The sequence below is a fragment of the Caretta caretta genome, chromosome 28 (genome assembly GCF_965140235.1).
Source record: "Caretta caretta isolate rCarCar2 chromosome 28, rCarCar1.hap1, whole genome shotgun sequence".
In the NCBI taxonomy this organism is placed as follows: Eukaryota; Metazoa; Chordata; order Testudines; family Cheloniidae; genus Caretta; species Caretta caretta.
This window is the reverse complement of record NC_134233.1, coordinates 6,923,054-6,936,532: the sequence shown is the minus strand read 5'-3', so window position 1 is coordinate 6,936,532 and position 13,479 is coordinate 6,923,054. Positions and strand designations below refer to the sequence as shown.

Genomic DNA, 13,479 nt, shown 5'->3' with positions numbered 1-13,479 from the left:
AGGGACCCACATGCCTCTCCTTTTTGACCAGGGTTTGAGGATTGCAGCTTGTCCTCCACTGTGTTCACTGGACTAATGTCCAGTTCTTGTGCTTTGCTTTCTCTCCAAGGGCGGTGAGCAGTGCTTGTGTGTGTGTGTGTGTGTGTGTGTGTGTAAAATAGAGGTGGGAATTTTGGTGATAATTCTATGATGCCAATACACACTTCAGTATTGACCCTCTGTGATTGGGATTGCTATGATTAGACAGAGCAGGAGACATGAGGTGTTTTCTCATGGAGCTGTCATGGGGTGATATGAATGGGTCATTAAGGACTGGCTGGGACCAACCTAGATCAATGGAATACCCGACAGAGACAAGGGAATAATTGTCCATGGGGAGAATCTCTGCTTGGCTGAGTGAAGCATACATGGACTCATTATGTTTTTGGGAGCAGGAAGAACTGGGCTCGCAGATGCAGGGAGCTCTGCTGGAGTGAAGACAAATGGACAGGCACAGTGAAAGGAAACTATGGATCCATGACAGTGTGCCTAGTGGGGAAAAGATATAAAACAAGCAAAGGATCTAAGTGCGTATTTACCATTGCCCCCTCATCAGTCCTTGTGGGAATCCCTGATCAGTTCCAAAGTGTATTAAAACCTTCCTTCAAGGCTTACCTCTTCGTTATCAAGTCATGTCAGTTTTGTTAGAGGGCCTCCCACTTTCCTGGTTCTTGTCACACAGACAGCAAGCAGCAAAAGACCAGAAGTCCGAAGTGCAGATAATGTGATGTTTATTGGGGTTAGTTTCCAAGCAAGCATATTCTGAAGACCTTCACACCAGTTGGGTTTATCTCTCTACTCCGATGGAGTCTGTTCCCCAGTGTTCCCTTCCCAGGTCTGACGCCGCAGAGCCTTGCCTGTTTCCCCCCCATAACAAACATGGGGAGAGGGATAGCTCAGTGGTTCGAGCATTGGTCTGCTAAACCCAGGGTTGTGAGTTCAATCCTTGAGGGGGCCATTTAGGGATCTGGGACAAAAATTGGGGATTGGTCCTGCTTTGAGCAGGGGGGTTGGACTAGATGACCTCCTGAGGTCCCTTCCAACCCTGATATTCTATGAGTCCAATTTCCCTTCCCTCTCCGATTTAAAATTCTCAGGTATACCTTAACCAGTTATTTTACTGAATTTTAACTAACCAATCCTAACATATTGTAACATAATTCTCTAACCAATTCTATCCCACTACCCTAATTAACTTACACCTAGCAAAATTAATTATACAGCAGACAGAAACAATTAGAGAACCAGACAGGTTAACAATAGAAAAGTGGTGGCCAAAAAGATAAAACAACAGAGAAATGAGGGTTTCAAAACCACAACCATTGATAAGTGATTTCTTGTCAGACAGGGTGCTATCAAACTAAGTTTTCATGAACCATCTTATGATCTGTTTCTTTATCTGGTGGTGATGGGCACTATCTGGACAGAATTGTCTTCCTAACAACCCAATACCACCTTATTTCAGTGTGACTGGTTTAGAATCATAGAATATCGGGGTTGGAAGGGACCTCAGGAGGTCATCTAGTCCAACCCCCTGCTCAAATAAGAACCAATCCCCAACTAAATCATCCCAGCCAGGGCTTTGTCAAGCCTGACCTGAAAAATAGCTAAGGAAGGAGATTCCACCACCTCCCTAGGTAACACATTCCAGTGTTTCACCACCCTCCTAGTGAAAAACTTTTTCCTAATATCCAACCTAAACCTCCCCCACAGCAACTTGACACCATTACTCCTCATTCTGTCCTCTGCTGCCACTGAGAACAGTCTAGATCCATCCTCTTTGGAACCCCTTTTCAGGTAGTTGAAAGCAACTATCAAATCCCCCCTCACTCTTCTCTTCCACAGACTAAACAATCCCAGTTCCCTCAGCCTCTCCTCATAAGTCATGTGTTCCAGACCCCTAATCATTTTTGTTGCCCTCTGCTGGACTCTCTCCAATTTTTCCACATCCTTCATGTAGTGTGGGGCCCAAAACTGGACACAGTACTCCAGATGTGGCCTCACCAATGTCGAATAGAGGGGAAAGATCACATCCCTCGATCAGCTGGCTATGCCCCTACTTATACATCCCAAAATGCCATTGGCCTTCTTGGCAACAAGGGCACACTGTTGACTCATATCCAGCTTCTCGTCCACTGTAACCTCTAGGTCCTTTTCTGCAGAACGGCTGTCTAGCCATTCGGTCCCTAGTCTTTAGCGGTGCATAGGATTCTTCCGTCCTAAGTGCAGGACTCTGCACTTGTCCTTGTTGAACCTCGTCAGATTTCTTTTGGCCCAATCCTCTAATTTGTCTAGGTCCCTCTGTATCCTATCCCTACCCTCCAGCGTATCTACGTCTCCTCCCAGTTTAGTGTCATCTACAAACTTGCTGAGGGTGCAATCCACACCACCCTCCAGATCATTTATGAAGATACTGAACAGAACTGGCCCCAGGAATGACCCTGGGGGCACTCCACTTGATACCGGCTGCCAACTAGACATGGAGCCATTGATCACTACCTGTTGAGCCCGACAATCTAGCCAGCTTTCTTATAGTGCATTCATCCAGCCCATACTTCTTTAACTTGCTGACAAGAATACTGTGGGAGGCCGTGTCAAAAGCTTTGCTAAAGTCAAGGAACAACACGTCCACTGCTTTCCCCTCATCCACAGAACCAGTTATCTCTTCATAGAAGGCAATTAGATTAGTCAGGCATGACTTGCCCTTGGTGAATCCATGCTGACTGTTTCTGATCGCTTTCCTGTCCTCTAAGTGCTTCAGAATGGATTCCTTGAGGACCTGCTCCATGATTTTTCCAGGGACTGAGGTGAGGCTGACTGGCCTGTAGTTTCCAGTATCTTCCTTCTTCCCTTTTTTAAAGATGGGCACTACATTAGCCTTTTTCCAGTCGTCCGGGACTTCCCCCTATTGCCATGAGTTTTCAAAGATAATGGCCAATGGCTCTGCAATCAAATCCGCCAACTCCTTTAGGACTCTCGGATGCAGCACATCCGGCCCCATGGACTTGTGCACGTCCAGCTTTTCTAAATAGTCCCGAACCACTTCTTTCTTCACAGAGGGCTGGTCACATCCTCCCCATGCTGTGCTGCCCAGTGCAGCAGTCTGGGAGCTGACCTTGTTTGTGAAGACAGAGGCAAAAAAAGCCACTTTCCTTGGCTTTCTTCTTGTTGCCAACATACCTGAAGAAACCCTTCTTGTTACTCTTAACATCTCTTGCTAGCTGCAACTCCCGGTGTGATTTGGCCTTCCTGATTTCACTCCTGCATGCCCGAGCAATATTTTTATACTGCTCCCTGGTCTTTTGTCCAATCTTCCACTTCTTGTAAGCCTCTTTTTTGTGTTTAAGATCAGCAAGGATTTCACTGTTAAGCCAAGCTGGTCGCCTGCCATATTTACTATTCTTTCTACACATCGGGATGGTTTGTCCCTGTAACCTCAATAAGGATTCTTTAAAATACGGCCAGCTCTCCTGGACTCCTTTCCCCTTCATATTCTTCTCCCAGGGGATCCTGCCCATCAGTTCCCTGAGGTTGTCAAAGTCTGCTTTTCTGAAGTCCAGGGTCCGTATTCTGCTGCTCTCCTTTCTTCCCTGTGTCAGGATCCTGAACTCGACCATCTCATGGTCACTTCCTCCCAGGTTCCCATCCACTTTTGCTTCCCCTACTAATTCTTCCCGGTTTGTGAGCAGCAGGTCAAGAAGAGCTCTGCCCCTAGTTGATTCCTCCAGCGCTTGTGCTAGGAAATTGTCCCCTACGCTTTCCAAAAACTTCCTGGATTGTCTGTGCACTGCTGTATTGCTCTCCCAGCAAATATCAGGGTGATTGAAGTCTCCCATAAGAACCAGGGCCTGTGATCTAGTAACTTCCGTTAGTTGCTGGAAGAAAGCCTCGTCCACCTCATCCCTGTGGTTATAGCAGACTCCCACCATGACATCACCCTTGTTGCTCACACACGCTTCTAAACTTAATCCAGAAACACTCAAGTTTTTCTGCAGTTTCATACTTGAGCTCTGAGCAGTCATACTGCTCTCTTACATACAATGCAACTCCCTCACCTTTTCAGCCCTGCCTGTCCTTCCTGAACAGTTCATATCCATCCATGACAGTACTCCAGTCATGTGAGTTATCCCACCAAGTCTCTGTTATTCCAATCACATCATAATTCCTTGACTGTGCCAGGACTTCCAGTTCTCCCTGCTTGTTTCCCAGGCTTCTGGTCGGGGCGGCAGATAGATGACTCAGTCTCCCTAAGGAGAGAGTCCCCGACCACCACCACCCACCTCCTTCTCTTGGGAGCGGTGGTCGTGGAACCCCCATCCCTAGGACAGTGCATCTCATGCCTTCCAATCAGCGGAGTCTCCTTCTGTTCCCTTCCCTCAGATGTATCATCTAGTCCACTCTTCGCAGTAGTACCTGTGGAGAGAACATGGAAACGGTTGCTTACCTGTATCTGCGTTGCTCGTACATGGACGCTCCCCTTTCTTCTTCTGGAGGTCACATGCTGCCAAATTTCTTCACCGTCCTCCTGTCCCCGCAATGCAGCCTGCTCTGAATCTTCAGAACGTTGTGTCCATAGAAGCATATCCTGACGTCTGTCCAGGAAATCTTCAGTTTCTCTTATGCAACACAGGGTCGATACTTGTTTCTTCAGACCTTGAACCTTCTCTTCCAATATGGAGACCAGCTTGCACTTAGTACAGACAAAGTCACTTCTGTCCTCTGGAAGAAAGACAAACATGCCACATCCAGTGCACATGTCACAACAGCTGAACGCTCCCCATCATTATTACCTTCCTTCTACGAGCTTCCTCAGGACTTGCAGTAACTACTTAGAGAAGCCGGCAAGAGGTAAGCCTCAGTGGGCTCTCCCTGGGCGAACTCCCAGGCAAACTCCCTCTGTTAGTCTCTCTGCTGTTCGCCGCTCCACTGGTTCGCAGCTGACTGGCTTTTTATAACAGTCAGGCCCACTCAAGGCTCACTTGGAATGTGATGTGACTGTACGCTTCCCAGCTTATGGCTGCCCCTGCTGCTTAGCCAAAGTCCTTAGCCTAAGAACAAGCCCTCAGACTATCTTAAGGAGAGAAGGCCCATACACAGGCAGACTGTAATTTTGATTCTTTGTTTTTATACCCCCTGTAACTAGCTAAGTGATAAAAATACACCTCAGTTCTTAAAGTATAGGCTTATACTTACAAGTATACTTACAGGCAGGACTGAATAATAGTGGGTTCTACCCCTTCCCCCATTCTGTGTCTGTCTTGTCTATTTAGATTGTAAATTTTTCAGGGCATGGACCATCTACTATTCTGTGTTCGTACTTTGCCTAGCACAATGGGGACCCACTTTTAGTTGGTCCTTAGGCACTAAGGTAATGAATATTGTCACGGAGTCCCTGGGTGATGCTCTGGAACTGCTCCCTATGAAGCCAATCAGGACTCTGGTGAAGTCTCCTCTCTGTGAGCAGACGGTCTCCAGGGCAAGGAGCTCACACAGCTTCCACCTTCCTGGGTCTGACCTCGGAGCATTCAGCATCCTCTGCCCCTCTGTGTGCTTCCCACAGCGAGTCCGCCCAGGCGGGGTCCTGGGGAAGCCAGAGGGTCTTGCACCCCAACTTCGCAGTCAGACATGACTCTTAGCCACCAGTAAAACAGAGGTTTATTAGATGTCAGGAACACGGTCTAAAACAGAGCTTGTAGGCACAGAGAACAGGACCCTTCAGCCGGGTCCATTTTGGGGGGCAGTGAGCCAAACAACCATGTCTGCACTTCATTCCTCATCCCCAGCCAGCCCAAACTGACTCACCCTCCAGCCCCTCCTCCTCTGGGATTTGTCCCTTTCCTGGGACAGGGGGTCACCTGATTCCTTTATTCTCCAACCCTTTAGCTATCACCTTGCAGGGGGGGAAGGGCCCAGACCATTGATTGATAGGAGACAGAGTGTCGGCCATTTATGTACACTGGCCCCTTGCTCTGCAACAATTACACTGCCTTATCCCACCACCTAGAGACTTACAAAATGCATAGGGGAAACTGAGGCACCCCTACAGTATTCAGAGGAAACATTAAGAACGGTCCCACTTTGTCACAAATATAATTTATAATAATAATGCATCTGATGAAGTGAGCTGTAGCTCACAAAAGCTTATGCTCAAATAAATTTGTGAGTCTCTAAGGTGCCACAAGTCCTCCTTTTCTTTTTGCGGATACAGACTAACACGGCTGCTACTCTGAAACCTATAATAATAAATCTCCTGCCACTTTGAGCCAAGGCAGCTGGTCTTGGGATGTTACTGCTTAAAAATAAGCTGGGGTTAAAACCATGGAATATTCCTTGTGACATGTATCCCACAGATTCCACTGACCTCCCTTGTTTTCTTTGCCTGGAGTAGGGTTTCCAGTTTCCAAACCTGATGTGATCTCGCAGCTGGAACGAGGGGAAGAGCCGTGGGTCCCAGGCCCCCACTGCTCTGAGAAAGAAGTGCTCCCAAGAGCTGCCTGCACAGGTAGGGAATTGGTTAAACCAACTCAAAAACTGTCTGTGAATACAGGAAACATTTGGGATGCCCTACAAAGACCTTGTGAGCTCTTCAAGTTTAGGATTGTTCCCTGCAGATGTGGAATCATTAGGCAGATGTCACTCATGGCTTCCCACCTATCCTGACTGAAAACTGGCAGCAGGTCCCTCCCCGATCTCGCTTTCCCCTGAGTGTTCTGGTGAGATGCAGACCAAAACTGATCCCTTCCTCTCTCCTCTGGGGAGAGGTTTGGGGAAAATCAGCTCCTTATAGGTTTGATCTCTCCTGCACATATTTTGGTTTGTTCATGCCTTTCTCTATTCCTGTCTCTGAGATTTCCTTTCTCTCCGGCACAGAGATTGACCTATGTCTGGATTCTTCCCATCTCCCATCAGGTGATGGGATGGTGAGTGAGAATGAGGAGGAGAAACCCCAGCAGGAAGATGCTGAGCAAGTAGAACCATATGGGACGTTATCAGGAAGATCCAAAGGGAATGATTCCGGGAGTTGTGCACTCGCAGAAAAAGCAAAAGCCTTTGAGACTCAGCAGAGGCCAGAGGAAAACTTCAGTAGCCACTCAGACCTTATTACATGCGACAGAATCAATTTGGAAGAGACATCCTACACATGCCATGAGTGTGGGAAAAGCTTCAGTGGGAGCTCAGACCTTTTCACACATCAGATAATCCACAGAAGAGAGAGACCCTACATGTGTTCTGACTGCGGGAAAAGCTTCAGTCAGAGCTATACCCTAATCAGACATTGGAGAACCCACACTGGAGAGAAACCCTACACGTGCCCTGAGTGTGGGAAAAGCTTCAATCAGAGCTCAAACCTTATCAGACATCAGAAAATCCACACAGGTGAGAAACCTTATGAATGCTCTGAATGTGGGAAATGCTTCATTCATACTTCAGCCCTCATCTCACATCAGAAAATCCACACAGGAGAGATGCCCTATGCCTGCTCTGAGTGTGGGAGAAGCTTCAATCAGAGCTCTGACTTGATCACGCATCGTAGGATCCACACAGGCGAGAGGCCCTACATGTGCTCTGTGTGCAGGAAAAGCTTCAATCAGAGCTCAATCCTTCTTAGACATCATAAAATCCACATGAGAGAGAACTATAATAAATGCCTTGACTAGGGCTGGCCAAAGATTTTTCTTTAAAAAAAAAAATCATATTTGCTAATTCCCACAGAGTGATCTTTGCACCATCTTCACCGTGGTGTCTCAGCTCCCCCAGAGGAGTTGCCTGCTTCTGCCTTTTGCAGCTCACCCTTCTTTGGGGTCAGTCCTGTGATCTTTTCTATCAACTCCTTTCTTTTTGAGTTGAAGGAGTGTGTGTCCCTCCAGCCAGGAATCTTCATCAGCTCCAAGTGGGGGGGAGAGGTTTGATCCCAACAAGCTACACTGAGGCAAAAACTACCCGTGCCCTCCATCCACTAGGACTGTACATAGCGTTGGCAGCTCAAGTTAGTGATCTTGGTGTAAAAAGACAATTATTGTTGTAGAGCAGATACAGCCCAGGTGCAGTGGTTGGCATTAGCTTTCCCCTTGGCCTGACCTAAACTCCATCACTTTTCCTAGTCTAAACAAACCCTGAGCATCCCAGTTATACTGTTCCCCCACTTCAACACAATTGTTAGTCATCAGGTTCCCCCTTTGGGAACAAATTGTTTGGTTCGCAGTTGCTCTGATGTTGCTTCAGGTTGTGCTGGAGAGCAGATATTTTTACCACCATTTTCCTCACTTAAAATATATTGAACTATAACAAAGAGTAGGAACAGGGCAAGGATAGAGAAAAATGTCATCTCACCCTCTGTAACAGCAGAAGAAGATAGGATAAGTCAGAGGGATTCCCTTATTCCCCATCACCATCCCAATCCCCCTGTTGTTCAGTTGGTTAGGTCAATATTTTTTCTAAAGGGCTGGGAAGAGGATTCCCTGGTAAATGACTTGGAACTAAGCAAAATACCCAAGCATCTGGCTCCCAAAGCAGTTGTGACCCAGGCCCTGCGGGAGATGGCTCCTGAAGATAGCTCCTTCCTAATCAGGTACATGTTGCCTATTATTTGGGAAATGCAATCCCTAGCTAGGTAGGAATGAGAAAAATGGACATTTCTGTTCAGCTCACCCCTGGGAGATGCTGCAAATGTGTAGAAAATGAAATCCATGTTGAATGTGATAGAGCTGCAGAAAGATACCTATTGTTAATAGCTACCTGACTTTTGGTGTCTTACAGGGATTCTAAGACACACCTGAATTTAGTCCCTAATTTAAACCTGTGCCACCAGATTAAAGAAATAAATGTGCATTTTGGGGGGAGTTATACCTCACTACCGCTACTGGTATGTTATACTGTTGGTGAAGGATTCTACATCAGAGAAGTGTAAAATAAATCTTTGACCTTACTTGGAGTAGACAAGAACTCAGATAGAAATTGCAGGTACGAGTGGTTGATTTTCACCCCAGTGATGGACGCTTTGGTGACCTGTGGCCCAGGTAAACTGTTTTTAGAACGCTGCTCCCTAGTTAAGTGGCATTGATCACACTCCTAAAGGATGCCGTGATTAAACTGGGAACAACTGTCTTTTTCACCTGATTCCTTCAGAGCCGTTCCATGCCTATGGGTCCCAATTTGGCTTCCTTGTTGGACAAGAAGCACTTCCATGCTGAGAAAATGATGGTAGCCAATGAGGGAGAATATCAGATTCCAAGTTCAGACTGCAGGATACATGAACGCTGAGTCCTGACTCTGTGGTTTGGTCTCTTAGTTTTGCTCTTGAGTCTAACACATTTGTATCACTTCTCCACCTCCTGCTACTGTGGAATATTAGAAAGTGTGAAAATAGAGCACAGGTGGTTTTTCTCATGATGCAACCTTCCCACGTAGTGAGAGACCCCTTCCACCCACACTTCTGGGAGACAACCCTGGGAGACATGAACTCACAGAAATGGAAGGCTCCTAGGTTATTGTAGAATGTGACTTCACACAAAGCTCACTGGGTAGAAATGGGAATTAAGAGAAAACTGCCCGAAAGGTTTATATTTTGTAATCTTTGAATAAGTTGTTACCAGCGACAATGAAATTAAACATGAAGTTAGTGTAATTAGTGTAAACTTTTCAGTGTTACAATATGATTCACATTTCCTTCTCATTCTCTCCCTGCCCACTCCTACTGTATTGGAAATGGTGGCTAATCTTGAAATTAAAACCTCACTCCAAAGGAATCAGAGTGGGGGAATATGTGAGAGAAATAGCATGTATGAGGATAGAGACCCAGTCTGGACTGTAATTATTTCTATTTCAAATGGAATTCATTTTGATAAATTTTAAAATAAATCTGCTGTTAAGAGGAAAATTACTTGAAACAAGATGTGTAACCTTTTACCCATCCCCTACAGTGCTGATGTGTTTTTGTTTGTTTGTTTGTCTCTCCTCCGGTGGTTGATTTTTTAATAAAAGAATGGTTTTGGTTTGAAAGCTATCTTCGTTCCATTAACTGAAAGCAAACAGAACCCTGCAAAGCAATAGGCGATTTTCTTAAACCGTCACAGTGCATCGTCTCCACCAATCACAATCCCCCCTACCATTACAAGCACTGCACTCCTGTGCATAGCAAAAAATATTCGTGGCTTTCAGCTTCAAATTGCTGCTTCAAGGTATCCCTGATCCTTATGGCCCCGCGCTCCGCCCCTCTAATAGCCCTGGTCTCTGGCTCTTCAAATTCACCCTCCAGGTGCTGAGCCTCAGTGGTCCAGCCCTGAGTGAAGCTTTCACCCTTCCCTTCACAAATAAATGGCCAAAAGCACACTCAACAGTCATTCTGCACTTGCTCAGCCTGTTGTAGAACCCAAGGTGCCCCACGTATGGCTTCATAAGCCACAGCATTAAGGGGTAGACAGGGTCTCTTAGAATCACAGTGGACATTTTGACTTCCCTACGGTGATCTTCTGCTCCAGGAAGAAAGTCTCTGCTTCCAGCTTCCTGAACAGGCCAGTGTTCCGAAAGATGAATGCGTCATGCCCCTTACCGGGTCAGCCTGCATTAATGGCTGTGAAATGCCCACGGTGATCCACAAATGCCTGGAGAACCATAGAGAAGTACCCCTTCTGGTAAATGTACTCCGTGACTAGGTGGTCCGGTGCCAGAATTGGAATAGGTGTGTCATCTTTCCCCCTCCGCAGTTAGGGAAGCCCATTTGTGTGAAGCCATCCACAATGTCACGCACGTTGCCCAGAGTCGCAGTCTTTCAGAGCAGGATGCAATTAATGGCCCTGCACACTTTTGTCAACACATGTCCAGCGGTCGACTTTCCCACCTCAAACTGATCAGCAACCGATTGGTAGCAGTCGGAGAGCAATTGCCACGCACTTCTCCAATAACGGCAGCTCTCATTCGTGTGTCCTTGTGCTGCAGGGTTGGGGCGAGCTCCTCACAGAGTCCTATGAATGTGGCTTTCCCCATCCAAAAGCAGCCACTGCTCGTCATCCCAGATTTGCATGATGATGTGATCCCACCAGTCAGTGCTTGTTCCCTGAGCCCAAAAGCGGCGTTCCACTGTGGTCAGCACCTCTGTGAATGTCACAAGCAGTCTCGTGTCACAGCTAGTACGTGGGGTGAGATCAACGTCGAACTCCTCTTGCCTTTGTAGTTTAAGGAGTAACTCCACTGCCACTCGTGATGTGTCAGTAGGAGGGAGCAGCATATTGGTCAACGGCGCGGGATCCATTCCTGCTGCCCGAAGAGGCAGAGCGTGCAGTAGACCAACCATTGAAAGATGGCGCCAAATGTGGACGGAAGCACAGGGATTGCTGGGATGCAAAGCAAGGCATCACGGGGCATTGGGATAGGTCCTGGGATGCCCCGTGACCCCCTCCACCTTCCCACAACTCTTAGCGGCAGAAGAGGAAGAGATGCTCAGTGGGACAGCTGCCCAGAGTGCACCGCTCCCAATACCGCAGCAAGTGCCGCAAGTGTGAACACACTATTGTGCAGGCAGCTGACAGTGTGAACACACAACAGCGGTTTCCCTTCAGCGCTCTCTGAGCAGCACTGTGACTCCTGGTTTTGTAATTCTGCCAGTGTAGACATAGCCTCAGAGAGACAGGCTGCCAGGATCCCAGGACTGATCCCCTCTGGGGAATGAAGCACAACGTCGACAGGCTATGCAGCCTTCACTCGTCTCCTGTACCTGTAAACCCTGCTAGCCCAACGTGCTGGACCATCTATGCCAGTACCTGGTTCCTCAACTGCAGGTACAGTTCCTGCTCCAGGGGAATCCAAAGGCCGAGAGGTGCAGAGATCCAACCCCTTATAACCTTAGAAACGTTTTGTTCCTTTTTCTATTTTTTGTCTCTCTTTTTATGAATTTGGAGACCTCTCAGCCTTCTGTTAGATTGGGGTGAAACCGTGCGACTCAGTGGGGGTGAGTGTGTTAACACCTCTGAAATCTACAAAGGGAAGATGTTAGGAAAACAGTTCCCCAAATCTTAATAGCCTGAAAACTCTGCCCTATGAAATGACTGAATGCATGCTCCTCATCCCTCCTGACCCCCCCCCAGCCCCTGTCCCAGCCCAGAGCCTGCACCCAGCACCCAAATTACATCCCAGAGACTGCACCCAGCACCCCCTCCTACACCCACACCACTTGCCCCAGCCCAGAGCCTTCACCCAAACTCTGTCCCAAAACCAATACCCCTCACCCTCTCCTGCACCCCCACCCCCTCATAGAATCATAGAATATCAGGGTTGGAAGGGACCCCTGAAGGTCATCTAGTCCAACCCCCTGCTTGAAGCAGGACCAATTCCCAGTTAAATCATCCCAGCCAGGGCTTTGTCAAGCCTGACCTTAAAAACCTCTACGGAAGGAGATTCTATCACCTCCCTAGGTAACGCATTCCAGTGTTTCACCACCCTCTTAGTGAAAAAGTTTTTCCTAATATCCAACCTAAACCTCCCCCACTGCAACTTGAGACCATTACTCCTCGTTCTGTCATCTGCTACCATTGAGAACAGTCTAGAGCCATCCTCTTTGGAACCCCCTTTCAGGTAGTTGAAAGCAGCTATCAAATCCCCCCTCATTCTTCTCTTCTGCAGGCTAAACAATCCCAGCTCCCTCAGCCTCTCCTCATAAGTCATGTGTTCCAGACCCCTAATCATTTTTGTTACTTTTCGCTGGACTCTCTCCAATTTATCCACATCCTTCTTGTAGTGTGGGGCCCAAAACTGGACACAGTACTCCAGGTGAGGCCTCACCAATGTCGAATAGAGGGGAACGATCATGTCCCTCGATCTGCTGTCTATGCCCCTACTTATACATCCCAAAATGCCATTGGCCTTCTTGGCAACAAGGGCACACTGCTGACTCATATCCAGCTTCTCGTCCACTGTCACCCCTAGGTCCTTTTCCACAGAACTGCTGCCTAGCCATTCGGTCCCTAGTCTGTAGCTGTGCATTGGGTTCTTCCGTCCTAAGTGCAGGACCCTGCACTTATCCTTATTGAACCTCATCAGATTTCTTTTGGCCCAATTCTCCAATTTGTCTAGGTCCTTCTGTATCCTATCCCTGACCTCCAGCGTATCTACCACTCCTCCCAGTTTAGTATCATCCGCAAATTTGCTGAGAGTGCAATCCACACCATCCTCCAGATCATTTATGAAGATATTGAACAAAACCGGCCCCAGGACCGACCCTTGGGGCACTCCACTTGATACCGGCTGCCAACTAGACATGGAGCCATTGATCACTACCCGTTGAGCCCGACAATCTAGCCAGCTTTCTACCCACCTTATAGTGCATTCATCCAGCCCATACTTCTTTAACTTGCTGACAAGAATACTGTGGGAGACCGTGTCAAAAGCTTTGCTAAAGTCAAGAAACAATACATCCACTGCTTTCCCTTCATCCACAGAACCAGTAAT

At 47.5% G+C, this 13,479-nt stretch overlaps 3 protein-coding genes across 15 annotated transcripts in view; 1 reads left to right on the top strand and 2 right to left on the bottom strand.

Moving 5' to 3' along the window:
• LOC125629220 (uncharacterized) overlaps positions 1 to 10,038 on the top strand; it is a 46,044-nt gene extending 36,006 nt beyond the window's left edge. For all 9 annotated transcript variants that reach the window (XM_075124135.1, XM_075124139.1, XM_075124142.1 and 6 more), the window contains 2 exons: positions 6,428 to 6,541; positions 6,910 to 10,038. In XM_075124135.1, coding sequence (XP_074980236.1) covers positions 6,428 to 6,541; positions 6,910 to 7,697 — 902 coding nt within the window. In that variant the 3' untranslated portion in view covers positions 7,698 to 10,038. The remainder of the gene's footprint in view (positions 1 to 6,427; positions 6,542 to 6,909) is intronic.
• Positions 1 to 13,479, bottom strand: part of LOC125629204 (uncharacterized) — a 570,105-nt gene that overhangs the window by 74,722 nt on the left and 481,904 nt on the right. The window lies entirely within an intron of this gene.
• The window catches only part of LOC125629208 (uncharacterized), a 333,186-nt gene that overhangs the window by 236,923 nt on the left and 82,784 nt on the right, over positions 1 to 13,479 (bottom strand). The window lies entirely within an intron of this gene.